Genomic DNA, 22,223 nt, shown 5'->3' on the forward strand with positions numbered 1-22,223 from the left:
CAGTTGCCAGAGTCTCAATGGGGGTTGGAACTTCCAGAACCAAGCTGGAATGGCTACCCACTACAAGATTCCTTGCAAGAAGTGGCTGTTACTCATGTTCGTATCCTTGGTGCTCAGAACCCCTGACATACAGAGGGTGTTCAGCAAGCCTCCAAATCCTTACCCCATAGCTTTTTCCTTTGATCAAGCATACTTTGTCAGCTTGAAATATTAGAGAATTATTTTTTTAAATATTTTTATTTTATAATTAACTTAATCTCACATATCAGCCACAGATTCCTCTGTCCTCCCTCCTTCCACCCCCAGCCCTCCTCCCCAGTCCACCCCCCATTCCAACCTCCTCCAAGGCAAGGTCTACCTTGGGGAGTCAGCCCAGCCTGGTAGACTCAGCCAAGGCAGGTCCAGTCCCTCCTCTCTACACCAAGGCTGAGCAAAGTGTCCCAGCATAGGCCCCAGGCTCCAAAAAGCCAGCCCACGCACCAAGGACAGGTCCCAGTTCCACTGCCTGGGGGCCTCCCAAACAGTTCAAGCTAATCAACTGTCTCACTTATCCAGAGGGCCTGCTCCAGTTCCATGGGGGCTCCTCAGCCATTGGTTCACAGTTCATGCATGAGAATTATTAATATGGAACTAGATTCCTAAACTCTATCACCCTCAAACTTCTTGTTTGTTTGTTTTCGAGACAGGGTTTCTCTGTATAACAATCCTAGCTGCCTTAGAACTTGCTCTGTAGACCAGGCTGGCCTCGAACTTCAGAGATCTGCTTGCCCTCTGCCTTCTAAGTGCTGGGATTAAAGACGTGCACCACTGCTGCCCAGCCACCACCTTCTAACTCATACCACTTTCTTACCATCTTTCTCAGGTGCACAGAATTAATCCAAGCTGTCTTCAAGACAGGCCTTCAACTGCTTGACAATGCCTCCTCCTCCCACCTCTCCCACAACAAATCCTCCAGGCTCCAGGCTAAATAGTCTTACGTCCGTCAACTCTTCCAAGACTGCAGCGACTGAAACTCCACTAGACACACTGGGGGCTGTCACCGTTCCCTGTTCAGCTAGTACTCAGGATATAGCATCATACTCTTGGCATGCACCACGCAGCCCATGGCAGACCACCTGTCCCTCCTAATTAGGACTTTATACATTAATCAAAGTAGCTCGCTAATTTTAACAGTCTCAGAGACAGCTAAGTCGCCTGGAGATCCATCTGAGCCTTCCATCTACCTTGCTATCTCTTCTCTCTACCTCAGGAAGAAGTCCCTGCCACCAGCCTACACACCACGTCACTATGCGTCCCAGACAAGTCACTTCCCCTCTCTCGTATGAAAAATGAGGTGGCTGGGCCACATGATTATTGAGGTTTGCCTCCCACTCAGAAATCCTTTGTGTGTAGAACAGGAAATTACGGGAGAAGGCATGAACCTGACGCAGGATCTCTCACCTACAGAGCAATGGGAGTGTAAATCTGCCTAGAAACAAGCTTATCGAAGAACATGAAGCTGTACAGGTCGGTTTTCTCAGCCACGTTAAACTGATCACCACTGGTGTCTGGATACTGTGATCGACCCAAAGGATATACTAGAGACAATGGATCACTGGTATAAAGTCAAGGCAAACACAGCACCAGCTAACAGTGACAAAGCATAGGGGACATTAGTGGGTGGCTCCTGGAAAGGTAGAACAGGGGAATATATTGCCCACAGTTTTTAAACTCAAGGAATAATGATCACGTTGTGGGATTTTTAACTACAGAGCACCTAATCGGGTGCATCGCCAATTTCTCCTTCTCGTTTCACATACAGTATAAGCATACCCACCTCCAAAGACCCTCAGCTACTGGGCCAAAAGTGCTGTTTGCTGGGGGCATGAGATCATGTCTGTGTATCTCTTGCCCTTGGTCAAGTTCTTATAAAGCAGACATCTTTCTTGCTTTTAGCTGATTAATTTCTCTTGCTGTTTCCGCTGGACAGCCCCCCAATCCACACTTCTGAGGCTGATCCACTTCCCACCTCAGACCAACATTCTGCACATTATTATTTGACCTCTTTTGAAAACCTCCTTGCCAGTTTTCTAACCTGATCTGGGCACACTCCCCATCGGGGCCTGCATTTCCTGTGGATGATGAGTTGGTTTCCTAGGTGACAGAGGGAAGGAATAGACCTGTTAGCTTGTGGCTTCTGACTCACTCTCTGCAATGGACGTCACAGCATCCTGGCTGGATAAGTGGATGCTGATAATAAGCTTGCGCTGAAGGAAGCAGCAGGCCACTAATGGCTAAGACAACCGAGTTGTACCAGCTCGCCCTCCCACGAGGCAAGCCAACAGACCCCATAAATCTGGATGTGAAGAAACAAGCGGCAGATCCGAAGCCTCTGAGCCCAGTCCTTCATAAATGCACAGTGGATCCTGTTCTGCAGCCATCTCCGCACCATTTGCTTTTCTGGGACATGAAGGATACAGGGTTCGCTAATGATATGGCCCATGAAGTCTGAAAGGAGAGATAGCAACAGACCAAATACTCAATTCAGTTTCCTGAGATGGCAGCTGTCTTCAAAGTTTCACAGTTGTTCCCAGAGGGGATAAACAAACCCACAGTGACCCAATCAGTCATCAGAGGCCACAAGGAAAAATGACAGATTAATCTTCAGAAAAGTTAGATTTCGTGAAACTTGGAGACAAGGGCACACACACACACACACACACACACACACACACACACACACACACACACACAATTACTCTTCAACTCCCTCTTTTTTCTGTCCACTCATCCCAGCCCTGTATAAGTCAATGAAAGCTGCTGGGAACCAAAAACTCGAAGAGTTTCTTTGTTCTTCCTGTCCAAATCAGAGAAGGCTGAATGGATTCTTAAGATTCTTGAATTCCTTAAATGACCAGCCAAACTTAAGTTCCTTACAGGAGATAAAGCATCTTGTTTTTCTCAGGGGCCTTGAGGGGTACTTTAAATAGCAGCAGCAAGCCTCCGAATGAATTAGACAGCAAATGTAGGTTAGCTTTATTTAGACAGATAAAGAAGTAGAGAAAGCTGTCTGGTTCAAGGGCAGTGCATCCTGACACACGACAGCATTTCTCAGAGGAGGGGAAATCGCTCTGGGAAAGAGAGGTATTTTGGGCAAAGAGCAAAGTTCCTTTGTATCTCCAGGGACAGGGATGCTACGCTCTTCGGCCCAGAAGAGCACGATTTAAGAATGGCCAGCTAGTCATTGAAGGAAAGAGTTATAGATTTACAATGTAAAATGGAGCTGAGAATCTCTGAGCTCACCTTTTCTCTTCCCGTTCCTTGGGAACATCATCAGAAAAAGATTAGCTTCCTGGAGCATTAGCTGGGTCACGGAGCTCCTATAGCTTCTCAGAGCAAGGCTCCAGATCTATAGCAATGGTCCCCAGTATCCACAAGGGGGTTGTTACAGGATCTCTTTGGGAGAGCAAAACATGACAGTGTTCAAGTCCCTTCATTTTGTGGTGTGGTGACATTTATGCCTTCCCAAAATATAAGTTCTTAAGGAGAAAAAAAGTCAATAAATGTTTGGGGTTTTCTTCCTCCTTTTCCTCTGCACCTTTCTCCCTGGGATTATTTTCTGGAAGTGGTTGCTCCTTTGTACATGTTTTCTGAATGGAAATGGTGTATGGAGGGTCATAGATCTAGGAAAAAAAGATAACGTTCTAGTTACGCTGTTTGTGCCATGTTTCCAGTACCTTCCCTAAGTCTTCGCTGGTTTCTTCTCAGTACACGAAAGTCAAATTTGATCTTGTGTCTTAAAGTTCAGCAGCTACTCATCAGTTGTGATTTTAAAATGAAAAAGATATTAGATTTATTCATTTGAATAAATTATAATTCTGAATAATTAATAATTTTGAGCAAACCAATTTCTTCCTAATGCATAATTTTGTGATCCTAAAGTAAGACCAAATTTACACTTATGAAAAAAAAAAAAAAGCTTGAAAAAAAATTTAAGAACAAACAAAATCCAAACCAAATCTTTAGCAACTTGGGTTTTTTTTATTTATTATTTTACTTTAAGTTACATATACATGTGGGGCAAGAGCTCTGTGCTCTTGAGTATCAGTGCCCAAGGAGGCCAGAAGTGCTATGTCTCCTGGCAATGGAGCTGCAGGCAGCTGAGAGGCATCATGTGAGCGCTGGGGAGCGTCCCCTTGCAAGAGCAGAGTTTGCTAGTAACTGCTAATAAAGCAATGCATTCCTCCAGCCCAGTTGTTGTCCTTGTTTCCTGCTCTTTAGCGGACACAGGTTCTGTTCCCAGAACCTACCTATTGGCTTACAACAGTCTGTAACTCCAATTCCAGAGATCCAACACCCTCTTCTGGTTTCTGAGGGCACCAAGTACACACAGACACACACACACACACACACACACACACACACACACACACACACACACACACACACTGGCAAAGCGCTTATACATACATAAAATAAAAATAAATACATTTCACAGTTAACACTTCTGAAAACGTTACATCTCTTTATAGATTGCCAATGCAATGTCATAGTGAAAATGACATAACCCCCTTGTGAAGCCAGACCTAAGCTCTGAGTTGGGTATTCATTCATACTTTCTCCTTTATCCAGTCCATTCATTTCTTCCTTCAGTAATTATCAATGGAATACCCACCACATGCAGAGAAAGCAAGAGTCCCCTAGTGTTCCCCTCCTGTCCCACTGCCTGCTCTTCCATGCCTGACTGATTCCTCTCCACTGTCCATCCAAGCTCTTCCCCAGTTACTCTTGCTGAAAATGTGTCCAACTGTAGCCAAAGTACACACAACCTGCCTCATTCACTGCCAAAATCTCAACACACATTTAACTCTTTGTGATACTGGTAAATGGGCTAATCATCTGAAGCCATTCCAAGTCTAGGAAGGTGACAAAATGCCAACAGGTTTGACTACATTTGTAAAGCAACATTTTTCAAGACTTTTCTGATGTCCAGCTGCCAAGTATATCCAAATGCTACATCAACCTTTTATAAAATTGTCTCACCTAAAAGACAATCCTATAATCTTTTCGTGTGTGTAGTTACAAGAATCTAATCCATCTCAAACTGTGAGTTCCAACCCCTTTGTAGGGGTGAACGACAATTTCACAGGGGTCAAATATCAGATATCCTACATATCAGATAATTACATTATAATTTCTAAAGGTAGCAAAATTACAGTTATGAAGTAGCAACAAAAATAATTTCATGGTTGGGGGTCACCACCGCATGAGGAACTGTATTAAAGGGTCGCAGCATCAGGAAAGTTGAGAGCCACTGATCTAATCAAAGGGAAAATGAACTATTTACTTCTTTTTAGTAAAGAGACTAACATTTCTACTTGAATCAAAATGAAAAAATGTAGTAACACCCATGGGATCTCTCTTCTTGCTCTGTCTTCAGTCACACCACTATCATTAAAATATATTTGTTAGAATTGCTCAGTGTATGCTAAGAATTCGTCCTTTTAAATGTTTTTCAGTGACATAATTTCATAACCTGTTTTTAAAATTCTAAGTTCTGGAGAATAAAACATTACAAATTAACAAAATACGGTGTGTGTAACTCTTAAATTAATGGCAATCTCCCATCTCTGTTTTTCTGTGTTCTTCATATTTGCTTTGCCAAATATGATTTCAATAGCCTCACATCGCTGTAAAGAAGAAACTATTGTAACAGTGTGTGTCTGGGCAAAGTAAGACTCACACATTTTATTTTGTGACATTTGTGTCCCTTCAACATGACACTGGCAGTCTTCCTCCCATGATGCAACTTCCTGCTCTGGTTTTGTTTTGGCCTGGGATTGTTTCAGGCTCCCCTTGTCTGCAGTTCGCCTGTGAGGCACTCAGCTGCTGCTTCCTTCTCTGGAGCTCCACTCCTGCCTCCTGTGGTAATCCCTACACACAAACGTCTACTGCCCCATCCAAACGGACGCTCACCCAGAGGCTCTCAATCAGAACCTGTCTGTCTGTCACACACACACACACACACACACACACACACACACACACACACACGTTGACTCTTCCACCCTCCCACTGGGAGCTCACACTACTCCAGCTGTCTATGGCCCTGTGGATGAAAGCCGTGGCCCCTAAGGTCGGTTCTGTGATCAGAATGGATGTGAAGGAAGCTGGGAACCCTTAGGGATCTTGGCCCGAGGAGAAGCTGGCTGAGGCAAAGGCTTCAAGCTGTCTGTCATGGTAAGCACAGAAGAAGGGGCAGTTGGGCTCCTTTACCTGGAGAGTTCTGACTACTGACGGCCATGCACTGGTTCCTGGAGGCTCAGCGCAGGTCACCACTCTCTGGAGCTTTACCCAAGACACCACTGTCTCTGCCTTTGCCTCCTGCAATCCTGGTTTAGATATTTCCTCTTCCTTCTGACAACAAGCCATTAGACTGGAACTTTCAGAAGCATAGACATTGGCTGCTTCAGCGTTATCTTAGTAACTGCTCCATGTGAGTGTTAACCTGTACTCAAAGAGTAAGTGGAACCCATGTTCCCCTCTCATGGGAAACAGTGACTGACTTTGGTGGAAGGAGAAGGACAAGGGAATCCTCATTGGCATCCCTTCTGAGACTGGCAGAGAAGACCTGACCTCATACCAGGAGCTGAAGGCAACCAAGAGTGCTGCCTGGTGCCTCGGCATTCTCCCCCACGTGTCTTCTAGTGACCAATACATAGGGCCAACGCTGCCCACCGGAGGAGTCGGGAATGATGGCACACACCTTTAATCCCAGCACTCCGGAATCAGAGGCAGACTGTGAGTTCAAGGTCAACCTGGACTACATGGCAGGCTCCAGACCAGCCAAGGCTACACAGTGAGGTTCCGTCTCAAAAATAAGCAAACACACAAATAAATAATAAAGATAAACAAAAGAGTCTCTGAGAACCTTGCAAGAGCATTTATACAGAGGACGATCGGGCTGGCGAGTGGGAAAATGTGCCATGCATCCTTTAAATTGATGGGCAAGCTCCATATCTCAGAGGAAAATGTTTCAATATTTAAGAGGGCTGAGGATAAAGAGAAGGTAAAGATGGGAGGGAACTGTGTCCTCCTCCTCCTCCTCCCTCTCCTCCTCCTCCTCCTCTTCTTATCACATTAAAACCCCAGCATGCTTATTACAAAGGTGCACCCTGATCCTCATGGTGGGTTTATGAGTAGGATTTCTGGTAGTGAGCACAGGCACCAGGGCCTGAAAACTGGTTCCACACTGACCAAGGTCAGCTCCAGCAAGGTCCTGTCATGCTGGATGAGGATGCCTTTGATCTTCTGCTTCCAAACCTTGCCCACCTATTTCTGGTACTAGGCCACCAGGGCTCTGGAGATGGACTGTGTGACAGCATAAATCTGGGTCAGATGACCTCCACCCTTCACACAGGCCGGGATGGCCAGGCAGTCAGACTGCTCACAGCGTTTGCAGATCTGCGGGACCGGGGCCTGCTCACTTCGGCCAGGCCACTTCCCTGGGGGCGGCGCCTTATAGCTGGAGCTGTCTTTCGCAGAGGCCCCTCCCCTCGGGCAACAGGAGCGCAGGCCTGCCACTAAAAAGGGCTCAATACTTTGCTTGAAAAATCTCGGTTTAATTTGCCCCCAAACCGTAAATGGTTTTATTGCCTTCTTTTCCCACACGGAGAAAGGAGCAAGGAGCGGTTGCAAGGATCAGAATTAGGAGGCAGTCCGACCCTCGGGGAACGAAGACTTGAACCCTGACCCTTGTGTTCCTCCCAAGAGCTAGTTTCTGTTGGCCTGCTTGTTTGTCTGGGGGTTTGGATTTTTGTTTGCTTGTTACAAGCATGTGTCACCAAGCCCAACCCCAAGAGCCATTTTTAGGACACAGACAGCTCTTCAGAGGGGCTGGAAAACAAAGACGAACGTTGGGCTGGGGTGCAGCTCAGTGGCACTGTGCTTATTCAGCAGGTGTAAGGGCCTGAGTTGGGACTGCAGTCCCCCAAAGACTGAATATTCACTGGACACTTTGGGCCCACATCTGACACTGGACAGGGTGGGAGGGATGGAAAAGCGATCCTCCACTCAGAGGACCAAGTAGCATAAAGGCTGAGGAGTTGACACCCAGACGCTGCCTGCCTGATACCATCAAACAGGATTTGGGGAAGCAGATAGGCCAGGCTGCATCGCAGGGAGGGGAAGGGTCCACTCCCCTCGTGGGGAGCACCGGAAGCTCTACAGAGCACGGGGAGGCAGCCGCGCCGTGCCGGGTGCCGGTGCCGACTCGGGTACTGCCACACTGCAGAGAAGGGAATGGGTGATGCTGTAGTGTGGAAGGGTTCAAGCCAGTCCAGCGGAGTTCAGCTTGGGGCTGGGATAGCTGAAGGTGAAGGGGGGGGGGGGGAGTGGAGCCAGACCACAGCCGCTTCCGCAGAAGCGCTGGAACTAGAAATGGGACTTACTGAAGGTTTTTGAGTAGAGAAGGCAATGATCCAATTAATGCCTTGATTAAAGTACCCCGAAGTATTGCTGAATCCATCCTGACTCCAGTACACAGACTCACAAAGCAGAGAAATATAAGATGTCGGTATACTTAAGACAAAAACCATCAGGACCAACAAAACCTTGACAAAAACACAAGGACTGCTTACTTCCGAGGAAAGACAGCCAAATCCAGACATCTTCCTCAGCCAAGAATGGCCCCATTTTCCTGACTGGAGGTCATTCCCATCCACCAAAAACCCCAAGGCAGCAAAATCAACCCCTCCTCCCCTCAGAGAAAAAAAAATCCCAGCTGGGAAATGACAGTCCCTTCCCTTCCTTCCTGTTGGGCGGGCAGCCCAGGGCAGATTGCTGCCCTGTTCTCACCTCAGCGTACCAGACCCACTCGCTAGAGTGGGAACAGGATCCTGATGGCTTAATTGAGTTAAAAGGGAAAAGTGTGGGTCCTCTAAAAGCCTCTCCTGGCTTCATTGGCTTCGGAGAGGCACTCAGGGCTCAGTCCCCGGGCTAGGGAAAAGCAAAGTGAATTTCCCATAGTGCAGGATTCAGGAGCCCTGAAAGCCAGCTGCCCGAGCCGGCACAAACGGCTTGTTTACATTTTTCTCTTGGGCTGAAACCCATCTATTTAAACTTTAACCAGAGGCAATTATAAACCCAGGAAAGCCAGACATGGCAGCCTGCACAGGACGCGAGTCAGATGCCAGCAGTCTGGGCCTGAGGGAGGGAAGAGAGGAGTATTTTGAGCAAGGGGTCGAGGAAGAACCGCAGAGGTCTGAGAGTAAACGGTGTCCCTGGGTGGCTGGTCTCCAGAAGCCGCACAGAGAAGACTGGGGTAGCACAAGGGCCGGGCTGGTGACGGTGCTTTCTGAAACCTTGTCACCATCCAGGGGTCCCAAAGCCTGCTCACAGCCACAGCTCTGAGCCTGCCATCTTCCCTTTGCCCAGGCTAGGAACAGCGCCTTTCTCCTGATGCTGGAGACCGGTTCCACCTACCCAAGTCCCAAGGTGCTCTGGGTTTTTCTCTGGCTCACGGGCAGCCATTTTCTTACTGAGCTCTGGTTTGGAGAGAGGGGGTGCGGCCACTCAGGGCCTTTTTGAGTAAAGGCTCTAACCTCGTTCCTGAGGGCTCTGACCTCAGGACCTAACACACACCTTTGTTTCCTTCCTGGGTCAAGAGTGCATTAACCTAAAGAGTCAGCAGCTATTGGAGAGACCCTCCTCCCCAGAGGGCAAGCAGCTTTTCCCGGTGAAGGCCCTCTGAGAGCCCCAGGGAGCAGCCTAGTGGTCTAGGGTATATTCAACTTGGCTAGTGTCTAAAGAGAACTCATCTGCATGTTTGATCTGGGTGAATCATACCAGCCAGGGCAGAGATGCAAAGCTACAGCCTGAAAGTTGAAGTTTTACTTTGAATTCCAGGTCTCTGGTGGGCCTGGTCAATCAGGCCCCATTTTAGAAGCAAGCACTTGAGGAGCAAGGCACAGTGCCCCAACCTCTAATCCCAGCACTTGGGAGGCAGAGGCAGGCAGATCTCTAGAGTCTGAGGCCAAACTGGTTTCACATCTTGAGTTCTAGGCCAGCCAAGGGTACATAGCAAGATCCTGTCCCCAAAAAACCATAAAACCAAAACAAAATAAAAAGAATGTGAAGAGGGTTACGGGATGCCAGTTGCTATGGAGAAAATGCAACCCTTCCTCCCCCATTCGTGTGTTGGGAAATCTTACTACCAAAGTAGAGGCGTTTGCAGAAGGGCCTTTAGATGGTAATATTACCACGTTATGAGGCCAGAGCTCTCATGAAAGGGGTTAGTGCCTTTATTTTTATTTATTTATTTATTTATTTATTTATTTATTTATTTATTTATTTATTTATTTATTTTCTGAGACAGGGTTTCTCTGTGTAGCTTTGTGCCTTTCCTGGGACTCACTTGGTAGACCAGGCTGGCCTCTATCTCACAGAGATCCGCCTGGCTCTGCCTCCCGAGTGCTGGGATTAAAGGCGTGCGTCACCACCGCCAGGCTGGGTTAGTGCCTTTAATAAAATAGGCCCAGAGTGCCGCCTTCTCTCCCCATTGTCTGTCCCCAGCTGCCTGTGAACAAGAGAACTGGCCCTCACCAGATATGGAAACTGCCAGTGCCTTGATATTGAACACCAGCCTCCAGAACCATGAGAAATATGTTTTGTAGATCATAAGTCGCCCAGACTACAGTGTTTTGTTAGAGCAGCCCCAAATCACGGAGGCATCAGTCAAATTCCTCCACATCAAGGAGCCCGACTCTACTCCTAGATGCCATTCCTTTGGTTTTTAAGCTTCTTGGTTTTGCTGTCTCCGTGAAGATGCTCATGCATCATGCAGAAGACAAGTCTTAACTCAGATGTTATCAACTGCTTTCTTAGCAGGATTCACTTTCTGCTCATGCTAGCCAGTCTGACACCAGAGCCCTGTGGGAAGAAGGTCTAGGTGGGCGGAGGCCCTGGGAATTGCTAGTAGGAAGCAGACGGAGGTGAGGAGTTAAATCTTTGTGTGACAATGAGATACCAGAATGAGTACAGGGAGCAGCAGCCCAAGGTCTTCCTGACTTTCTGGAAGTCCCTTCTCGCCTCCATCTTCTTGCCAGGGAAAGCCATCTGGGGCCCAGCCAGAGGAACACAGGTAGAGTCAGAGGATTAGCTAGCACCTCATAATGTCCAAGGCCCTGGTTATGGTCTTCCAGGGTAAACAGGCCAAGGTCATGGGCTTCTTTCCAGACCCGTGTGCTACCATCACCGGAAGGTCTGTCCTGCAGCTCTGAACCATGCTCTTGACTCCAGCCAATCATCTAAAAAATTCATGACCCTGTTCCCAAGAGCCTGGGTGGCTCCTTGCAAACTCATCCTGGCTGGTGATGGACCTCAGGGGAATGTCTCTGTTTACGCGGGGGCAGGGCACCTCATACAAGGATGGTAACACCATGGCCAAAATTTTGGTTCTTCAAGTTTGTGTGTTAAAAACTGTTTTCTCGTCCTCTGACTCCTGGAAAGAAAGGTCAGATTCTATGTCTCCTGCAGGGTGGAGCCTTGTGGATATGACTGTTAATGGATGTGCCAAGAGCTGCCTGAAAGGCTGAGGGATATACTTGTTGCCCACATGAGATATTATACATTGGTGGAGACATCTCATAAAACCAGGCATGAGGGGGCCTAGAGAGATGGTTGAGCAGTTAAAAGCACTGACTGCCCTTCCAGAGGTCCTGAGTTCAATTCCCAGCAATCACATGGCAGTTCACAACCATCTGTAATGAGATCTGGGGCCCTCTTCTGGCATGCAGGCATACATGCAGACAGAGCACTGATACATTAAAATATATATTTATTTACATATACATTAAATATATATTAAATTAATATATAATAGATATTAATATATAATATAATTAATATAAATTAAATATATATTAAATAATAAGTAATATATTTAATGTGTATATATAAATAAATATATATATTTTAATGTATTGGTGCTCTGTCTGCATGAAATCGCCAAAGGAAATCTAGAGAACTATATCCAAAGCAGAAGCACCAAGAATGGTGGTTAAAAGTGTGAACTCAGGAACCAGGCTGTGTGATGTTAACTATGGAACTGACCCCCTTCCCCAGGCCTGAGTTACTAAAGAATCAAACATGTTAATAATATATAAAAATGCTTAGAGCGGTGCCCGCTACATAGGTCTGGATGGTGGGATGGCTAACCTTGTCACCATGATGCAGACTAGAATCATCTGAAGGGGGTCTCAGTGAAGGGCTGCTATGTTGGGTTGTCCGACAGGCACATCCATGGGGATGGTCTTTGAAGTTAATCGGTGTGGGAGGTACCAGCCCACTGTGGGCAGCACCAATCCCTAGGCAGGAGGTCTTGAGCTGTGTGAGAGTGCAGAAGTTGAGCTGATCACAAGCAAGCAATCGTGCGTTCATGTCTCTCTGCTTTCGACTGTGGCTGTGATATGACCAGCTGTTGTAAGTTCCCGCCAGCCTGACGTCCTTGCTGTGATGGATGATAACCTGGCACTGTGAGCAGAAACAAACCCTTTCTCCCCTGAATTGCTTTTCGTCAGGTTATTTATCACAGCAACCGAAACAAAACTAGAAAGGGATGGGGAGTGGTGAGATCTAAAAAGTAACATGACTGCGTTGCCAGGCCTTGCGGAGTGTGGTTGGTTCTATGGTGGTCAGGGTCTTCAGTTGGTTCCCACACCAGTATGAAGAGACAAAGACCTCTGATACTTTTTGCCCCCAGAGAGGTTCCATTCTGAATTCTAATGGCATTGACATGCAGGACCCAGAACAAGCAGAGGCTGACAAGAAGACCCACCCTATGCCTGCACTGGAAACAGTAATCCTTCCACTGGAATCCCAACGAGACTCAATCCCTCAATGCTGCTCCTCCTGGCCACCCTGCACCAAGCCAGGGTTCCAAAATGGAGCACAGCCATATTGAGAGAGGGGGTGGGGCTGGGGGAGCCACGATGCCAGCAGGTGATAAAAAAAAAAAAAAAAAAAAAAAAAAAAAAAAAAGGAAGGAAGGAAGGACAAACACATCAGGAGGAAAAAATAGAAAAGCCAAAGAAAGTACAAGAAAACTTTTTTGTGTCTCTCTATTTTTGGCCAAGTGGGGGGAAAAAAAAACACAAGAGAAGGAGACATTGCCTGTGAAGGGACAAAGACAAGCACGGAACCGCAGATACACGCTAATTACCTCACCCTCCTCCTGTGTGGGGCTGCAGGCAGCGCCCAGCAGCCTAATCATGATTTCATCTCGCAGCCTTCCTTCCACTTGTTTTTTTTTTTTTGTTACAAAGTCCATTGCAGTTCTATTTTGCTTTAGGAAGTAGAGACGGGATCTATCTTTAGGACGCTGAAATGCCAACTGAGCTCCGAGGAGCATAACTGAGGAGTAAAGAAGAGTTGCCCTGACCAGGACAAATATCAAATCACAAATATTTGAAATTCTTCCCCTCTGTGCCCTGAGAGAGGAGCCTTTGTTTGCTGAACTGGCTCCCAGAACCATTTGGCCCTTGTCCTGCTGCAAGGGATATTGAGTGGGGGAGGAGAAGCCAAAGGCAGGCAAAATATTAGTCAAGTACCTACTATGTATCAAGCCGTCTCTCTGTTAGATGCTAGAAAACCGACTGTGAACACCACAGACCCCTGCCTGCAGGAAGCCTACACTCTATATTTTTTAAACTGAAATCTTGTAGTCAAATATTATTCATCACTATTACATAGACGATCTCTATGAATTTTCCTTCTTGCAAAACTGAAACTCTATACACCCATTAAATCACTCCCATTTCGCTCATCCGCAAGGTTTTGGCAACTGAGGTTCACTTTCCAGCTCTATGAATTTATTTTAGGCACTCATATAAGTGAAAGTGTAGAGTAACTTCTCTTTCCTGTGATTAGCTTGTTTCACCCAGCACAGTGTTCTCAAGGTCCATCCACATCCTAATGGTCAGAGTTCCCCTTCTGTGTTAAAGCTGAATGATATCACATCCCATGTACACCTCGTTTACTTCTCCGTTCTTCTACTGGTGGACACAGGCAGCTTCCACCTCTTGGCTACGGTACATAATGCTGCTAAGAACACGGGCATACAACATCGCTTGACATTGACCTTCCTTCTCTTCTTATCTCTGTTTCCTCTTCCTCCTGATCAGCTCTTACAATGTAGCCTAGGCTGGCCTTGGACCCATAATCCTACAGCTTCAACATGAATTCATATTTCTGATTGAGGTATTGTCCTACGTCCTAGAAACACTTGTTCTCACCTCAAAGTAATGGCTGTTGTACGAGCCTGGTTTGCATTGCTTTAAGGAAATACACAGTGCGGGTACCTTTATGACGAAAGGAGACTCATTTGGCTTACAGTTCTGGGAGTCAAAGAGCCTGCATCCGGTGATAACCTTCTTGCTGCCACAGTTGCAAAGTAGCACAGAACATCACATAACAAGAGACAAGGTATGTGTGTGTTTTCTGGTCTCTCTCCTCTTAGAAAGCCAGCCCACCCTGTTCAGTCACCAGGGCTCCATGGCAGTAAGCCTGTTCTCGACCACCTACCAACAGGCTCCATCTCAAAGCACTGTGGCCATGGTCATGTCAACCCACCATGCCCAGCTAAGGGAACAGCAATTCTGAAAAAAGATTTTATTTGATTTTTTGATTGTGTGAGTGTGTGTGAGTACACACATGGGGGATATGTGCATGTGAGTGCAGTACCTAAGTCAGTCAGAAGAGAAGTGGATTTTGTTTGTTTGTTTGTTTTGTGTGAAAATGTTTCTCTGTTTAATATTACTGGCTGTCCTGGAACTCACTTTTGTAGACTAGGCTGGCCTCAAACTCACAGAGATCTGCCTGCCTCAGCTTTTGAGTTCTGGGATTAAAAGCTTGTGCCACTCCCGCTCAGCCGCGAGAGCTGGAATTTTCAGCAGTTGTGAGAAGCCTGATCTGGGTGCTGGGAAGTGAATTCAGGCCGGCTGCAAGAGCAGAGCCTGCTCTTAGCGACTGTACAGCTTTTCTAGGCCCTAAATGAATACTCTTTCAAATATTATACTACCCATAGGCCCAATTCAATCATTATTATTATTATTATTATTATTATTTCATGTGCGTGGGTGTTTAGCCTGTATGTATGTTTGTGTATCACATATGTGTCTAGTGTAGACATCAGATCCCCTGGAACTGGAGTTACAGGAGGTTGTGAGCAGCCATGTGGGTGCTGGGAATCGAATCCGGGTCCTTTGAAAGAGCAGCCAGTGCTCTAACTGCTGAGCCATCTCCCCAGTCCACCAATTTTTAATTGTCCAGAGATCTGTGTTGTTTACCCTTTTAGGTCTACTTCCTGTACAGTGTGAGCACATAGTAGGAGTTCAAAAAAATCTGTTAAACAAAATATTTTTGTACTTGTTAGTCACCACTGTTGCAGCTGTCTGCTTTACATATTTTAATAAATAAGTTTTGCAATGTTAATGACTGCTATTTTGATTATATTTACATACTAAGTTTATATAAAGAGAGTAGTACAAAAAATATCTAGACCTCAATCAAAATTCACTTTCTAGATGAACTACCACTGACAATTCCTTCCACCCACTTCATCAAAAATTAGCACCTGTCACTCTTATCCCTTTCTGTTCCTTAGGTCATGATACTGCACAGACCTGGAGGACACTCACCAGGAGTCTCCTTGGTCCATGGGACCTTGTCTGAAGGAAGCCAGGTATGGACTTGAAACGTGCTTGGCTCAGCTTAAAAGCTTTCACAGAGCATCACTTTCTTCAAGGCACAGGATGAACAAGGCCAAGCCTCAGGTCTGGGAGAACTCACAGAACCAGAGCTCTGTGGTCATTCTCCATTACAATTAGGCAAGAGGCCTCCATTGTCTCGGGTGCAGAAAATAGCATTTCCCACTGTTCTCCATTAGCCAGATGACAAACACAATAAAATTAGTGTTCAGAAAGCACCAGGACCTGAAGGACACTGGGAAAATTCTGAGAAGCTACATAGTTACTGCTCTGTTGCTGTGATAAAGTACCATGGCTATCCGCAACTTAAGGAAGAGTTTGTTTGGCTTACAGTTCCAGAGCGGTAAGAATCCATCCATCTTGGCCAGCAGGCATGGCAGCAGGAGCTGGAAGCTGCAGGACCACTCTTCAACCACAAACATGAAGGAAAGAGACAGACAGACAGACAGACAGACAGAGACAAAGACAGGGAGAGAGGGAAGGGGAAGGGAGAGAGAAAGAGAAAGGGACAGACAGGGAAGGAAGGAGAGGGAGGGCGCGCGCGCACACCGCAAACCAGAAATAGAATGAGACTGAATTCTCAAAGCCCATCCACAGTGATGTACGTCCTCCAGCAAAGCCACACCATCTCCCCAAACAGTGCCACCCACCGGAGACCCAATGTTCGAGTACACGTGCCCATGGAGGATCTTCTCATTCAAACCACCACAGCAGCACTGTCTTTGGTGATAATTACTGTGGCAAGTGCCAGCAGTGGCTGAGGCCACTTCTCTACTCCTTTTCAAAAGGCATGGTAGAAATCAGATTTGTGTACCTAAGCCTGCTCGGCTCCTAACACAAAGCAGTGGTTCTTGTGTTTGCCTTACTATAGAAAAAAATGTGTGAGGCTCAATCACTTTATAAAGAATCAAAGTTAACTTAGCTTAGGGTTGAGGTAGTTCTGAGGTTCAAGAGCCTGCATCTGATCATCACCTTGCTTGCTGTCAGACTCCCAGAGTAGCATAAGATGTCATATAGCAAGAGACAAGGTGTGTGTGTGTGTGTGTGTGTGTGTGTGTCTGTCTGTCTGTCTGTCTGTCTGCCTGCCTGCCTGTGTCCTGGTTGGTTTTTCTCCCCCTTAAAAAGCCACCAGTGTTAGTCCCAGGGTTCCACATGGATGACCTTATATAATCCCAGTCAAAGGCTCCACTTCTAAACATTGCAGTTAAATTAAATTTCTACTCTGTTAATATCTCAAAAATGAGGGTTAAATTTCAGCACATAAGCCCCCGGAGGATACATACCAACTATATCCACATCATAACCATTATTAAAATACAAAAGAAAAAATTGTTCCAATATAAAACATTTTTCTATGGGCCAGAAATGCAATGTGAAGACTGAGGCTAAAGACAGGGCCCTGAGGGGCCTGAGGGTCTGAAAGCTGGTGGAGGATATCAGAGGAGAATGGGTGGAAAGCCAGGTCCGGTGATTAACAATACGAGCTAGAGTGAGAGCCCCACCCACACAGGCTTGTTAAAGAGCCCGGAAGGTTGCCTGACGTCTGCTGGTGAGCCTCCCACTAGGGATACACAAGACAGAAAATTACAATCAACACATCCCTGTGACTGCATCTATCTGCTATCCCAGAACGGCAACGGAAATATTAATTCTCCTCATTTGGGTATTCTAACTGTCTATGAAGAAGGCCAAGCAGGGCTCAGAACACCTGCAATCCTAGCACTCAGGATGCTGGGAGGGAAGAGGCGACCTAACAAGATCCAATCTTAGTGTCACCCTCTCTCCCCAAATGCAAAAGGTTCTACAGAAACATTAAATATTAAAGATGCTCATGAATCAGAACATTCATTACCATGAGGAGTTAGGTCTCCTCAAGCCAACATTTACTTTCAATGTACACTGAAAAAAAATCCAATCTGATTGGAAACATGTCAATGATCACAAAATCCACATCAAGAATAAAAGTTCAGGGTGGGCAAGATGGCTCAGTATGGTAAGGCACTCATCACAAAACCTGACAAATTGAGTGCAATCTCTGGGAGCCACATGGGAGAGGAAGAAAAACATCCCCTGAAAATAGTCCCCTGACCTACACACACACGCACACACACACACACGATAAATATAATTTAAAAATAAAAGTTCAAACAGTAGTTGCAAATAACAGAATACACAAAATAAAGTGACTTCAGCAGTAAGAAATTCATTATTTCAGCTCACAAGAGACCCAACATTGGTTACTGCACTCCCATGATGATGTCATAAGGGCCTGGGACCTTTTTATTCAGGCAGTCTCAGTGAGCCAGCTTCCAGTGCATCTCCTGCAGTGGGAAGACGGCTGCCACAGTGTCAGCTTGGTATTTCTCTCCAATTTCATACAAAAATAGGAAGGGTAAGTCTCTTTCTTATGTACTTTTTAAAATAAGAGGACCCTTCCCAACCTCCTCCACTTTTACTTTAACATAATTCCATCTAGTTCTCATTGGAAAGATATTGAACCCATCCTATGGGATGGATTTAGACTACACAGTATGGGTTCAGGGTCCACAGATGCCTGAGAACAATGGGGATTCCCAGTTAGAAAGTCGAAAGAGATGCCATCTGTTGGACAGATAGTCTACCATGATAGCCAAGAAACTGAAGAAAAATAATAAGTCTGGACATTGTTCTACCAAATACCAAAATTTAAAATCAGAGATGGCACAAGAAGTCAGATTTGAAAAAAATGAATAGGTATGTGTTGGAATAATTGTATACGTATACACTGTTTTACCCCATAACAGCTTAACTTGATTGAAAGACTTAAATGTGAACACTAAAGTTATGTAGTCCTTGGAGAAACTATAGATTATCTTTACATACTTGGGATGGGAAAGGAATCAAATAAAGCACAAAAGTATAAAACCTGAAAGACAGTACTACTGTATCTCAGCAATTCAAAATAAAGGATGTCAATTACTCAATTACTGGGCAAGCCTCAATGAAACATTTCGCTATTAGGATAAAAATTTGTACTGTATCAAGCTGATAGCACAAAAATAAATAAATAAATAAATAAATAAATAAATAAATAAATAAATAAATATTAAAAAATAAAAGGACGTCATTACCAAAGTAAATAAGATAAACTTAGGTATTTTCCTAGATGTAAAATCATCAACATGCTAGTATTGAAAATTATAATGGTCTTAGAGAGCAATAAAAAAAACTAGAAAGAAAATTGCTGAAAGATTTGGATAGACAAATCCCAGAAGAAGGAGAAGCCTACAGACCAAACACACAAGGAAATGTTCACTCTCAATAGAAACTCCGGTAAAACAAAACTTTAAATGTCACCATTCATATCTATAAATTGGCAACAGGATCTTTAGTTCTGAATATATCTGATGTTTAAAAGACATAGATAAACAGAACTCTCGGGAAGCCAAAATCAAAACTTCCATACCAGTTAATGCTGAGACCCAGTAGCCCCAACGCTTGGGTCCACCGCCTGTCTTAGTGAATCTCAGCCGAAGTGGTTCTGCTCCTGAGGAAACACCTACCGGTGTTTGAAGACGACTCTTGTTGTCCCACACTGAAAGCAGCGGTGCTCCAGGGACCTAGGGGAAGGAAGGGAGGGATACTGATTGGTGGATTGCTCCTCAACAAATGTTAGCTGCAGCACTACTTGCTAGAGCAAACAGTAAACTAAAAAATAACCCACGAGTTCTTGAAGTAAGAGAATAGAGTGACTTGAAGAAAGTCCAATGGGGCACGGATTTACAGCAGCTGTAAGAAAGGAGTTTATTCTTTGTGTAGCATTATGGAATCTAAAAACTGATGATGAATAAAAATACATGGTGATGATATATTTTATATTTTATACTCTATAAACAAAGCAGTACTGTATATATACTGTCTGTTAATACATCCATATAATGAGAGTATAAACGCATACATGGGAATGACTTACGATTTATAACAACTTCAAGATAACAGTTACTTTTGGGGAGAGAGGAGGAAAGAGATTGAGATAGGAAGGAACTTCAACAATACTTAAAGACTTCTTACAACAGAGCCACAAATAATTCAAACACTAAGATCTATGCAGGTGGGTGTTGTGAGTGCAGATGTCTGATAAAGCGTTTAATGCTTGTCTGAGATGTTTCATAATAAAGATATATTTAAACATTTTAGGAGTTACATTTGCAAAAATGAGGTGTGTGTGTGTGTGTCTGTCTGTCTGTCTGTCTGTCTGTCTGTGTCTGTGTGTCTGTCTGTGTGTGTCTCCGAAGTTTAGTGTAGGGAGTCCAGGCTTCTGGGAGAATCTTATCCCAAAGGAAGAGAGTAAGAGAAGTGGCCTCTCTGGAAACAGAACATGCCTGTGCAAAGACCCTTCTCCAGAGTTTCTTGGCTTAGGGAAAACTGGCTTTCCTGCAGACTTTCCCAGCAGCTGGACCACTGTCCATGGTCCTATTCTGCCCCGGCCGAATTCCGAGGCAAGCTCAACTCTGCTTTGCAGGAAGACGTGCAAGTGTTGTAGATAAAGCTGGGGAGCAGAGTGAAGGGAAATGTGGACACAGCTGGCTGGGTATTCTGACAGAAGCTCCTCCTACCTGCAGCAGATGCGGCTAGCGGAAAGGGATCTGTCTGGAAGGCCATTCTCTGGTTAAAGAACAGCTTCCCACAGTGAGGCACTGAGGCCTGCTTGGTGAGACAGGGCTGTCATAGCCTCAGCAACTCACATTTACAGCCACGAGCTTTCCTGTTCCAATGCCTTTCACTGTTTCTTTCCCAGAAGACTAGTCAATATTCATTCTTGCTTATGCAGAAATGCATAGAGACTAGCAAGTCCTCTCACAGGCTCAGGGTCTATTAGCCAATATTTTGTCCTAAGTCAGTGAAGCTAAGAGGAAGGCATGAGAAACTCAACCAGGAAAGATGTTTTATGGGCATCTGAGAGTAATTGCCCATATTTTTAAAAAAGAAACAACATTTCCTGGGATCCCAGGAGGTGTCTGGCGTCACACAAAGTGATCTGAGCATGAGAGTGCAGAATACAATGTTTGGGAACACAGTGCTCCTCGGGGACTTAAAATTAATGCAGATCCAAAACAGTGCTTAACAAATACAAGAGCTGGTTGGAATAAATAGGGAAAGACAAAGTGAAAGGCGCAGGGCCCCACCCCACACCCCACTGATAAGCTGGGAGAATGAGAAAGCAGAAAACGCCAAGCCAGTGGACCCGAGGAGAACATAGACTCACAGGATGGACAGAGTACAAGAATATTTACCCTGAAAAGCCAATGTTTTAGACACACACACACACACACACACACACACACACACACACACACACCAATAGCTATTTCTAAGAAGCCACGGGCAAAAAAAAAAAAAAAAATCACTCCCCACCAAACAAAACCCCCCAACAGCCCCCCACTTGTTATTTTCTGCAGATGGAGTCAGAACCATCTGGTACACAGAGAAACTGTTTGGGGAAAAAGCTCTAGTGTCAGCAGACGTAATGACCAAAACTGAGAACGCAACCTGGGTAAGAGCTCTAATGGAGACCGGTGCAATCGGGTTGTGGATGGTGATTTTTATCAGCAAGAAGAAACTGTGCTAAAAGCTCCATTTGGCGTACTTTAGGTTCCTTGGTAAGCTAGTGAGGAATTTTCACAAGGCTGTTTGTTATGTAATGGAAGAGAGGCAGCAGTCCATGAATGCTGTGCTACATAGGTAAGGAAGTATCCAAACAGAAATGAGTTCTCTGGGACAGCGTTGTTGTACCAGCAAGGTGAAGGTCACTGGAAATGCGGGGACCTTCCTGGTCCTCAGACTGAGCTTTCTCTACCATTGCAGCCTGACTGTGTTTCCTGCATAACTTCAACCTTGCTAATCTAAGCATACTAGAGGGGTTGGTTTTTAGAGGATTCAGTTGTTTAAAAGTACTTTTATTTTTTAATTATGCGTGTGTGCGTGTCTGCATGTGTGTGGGGGTGGGGTGGGGTATGTACAGGTGAATACAGGCACCCAGGGAAAACAGAGGTATTGGATTCCTTTGAGCTGGAGTTACAAGTGGTTGTGAGCTGACTCATTCAGTTTGGAACTGAACGTGGGTCTTTCTGCAAGAGCAGTTTGTGTGCTTAACCACTGAGCCATCTTTCCATCTCCCAAGAGTCAGTTGTACACACTAATGTCCAGCTTCTAATTTGGGGACTTTATGACCACTGCAATCTGCTCACCTTGACATTTGCAAGTTCATTCTAGTATTATAATCATATGCTACATGTCTCTATGTGTAGATTTAAAGGATCTAGAACTTTTATTCCAGTGTGCAAGGTAAATCATGGGACAGTTACTTCCACATAAATATCTAAAGGGCATCTCAAAACTGGCATGGTCAAAGGATAATTCTTGTTTGTTTTCTTAAACTTCTTGTATCAGATAAAATAATGGGCTGAAAGGGAGGTTAACTTTTTAATTATTTTTAATAAA

At 45.2% G+C, this 22,223-nt stretch overlaps 1 protein-coding gene across 1 annotated transcript in view; it reads right to left on the reverse strand.

Moving 5' to 3' along the window:
• Positions 1-22,223, reverse strand: part of LOC114691054 — a 121,525-nt gene that overhangs the window by 15,758 nt on the left and 83,544 nt on the right. The window contains exon 4 of the mRNA XM_028866162.2: positions 19,286-19,342. Coding sequence (XP_028721995.2) covers positions 19,286-19,342 — 57 coding nt within the window. The remainder of the gene's footprint in view (positions 1-19,285; positions 19,343-22,223) is intronic.

The sequence above is a fragment of the Peromyscus leucopus genome, chromosome 3 (assembly GCF_004664715.2).
Source record: "Peromyscus leucopus breed LL Stock chromosome 3, UCI_PerLeu_2.1, whole genome shotgun sequence".
Taxonomy (NCBI): domain Eukaryota; kingdom Metazoa; phylum Chordata; class Mammalia; order Rodentia; family Cricetidae; genus Peromyscus; species Peromyscus leucopus.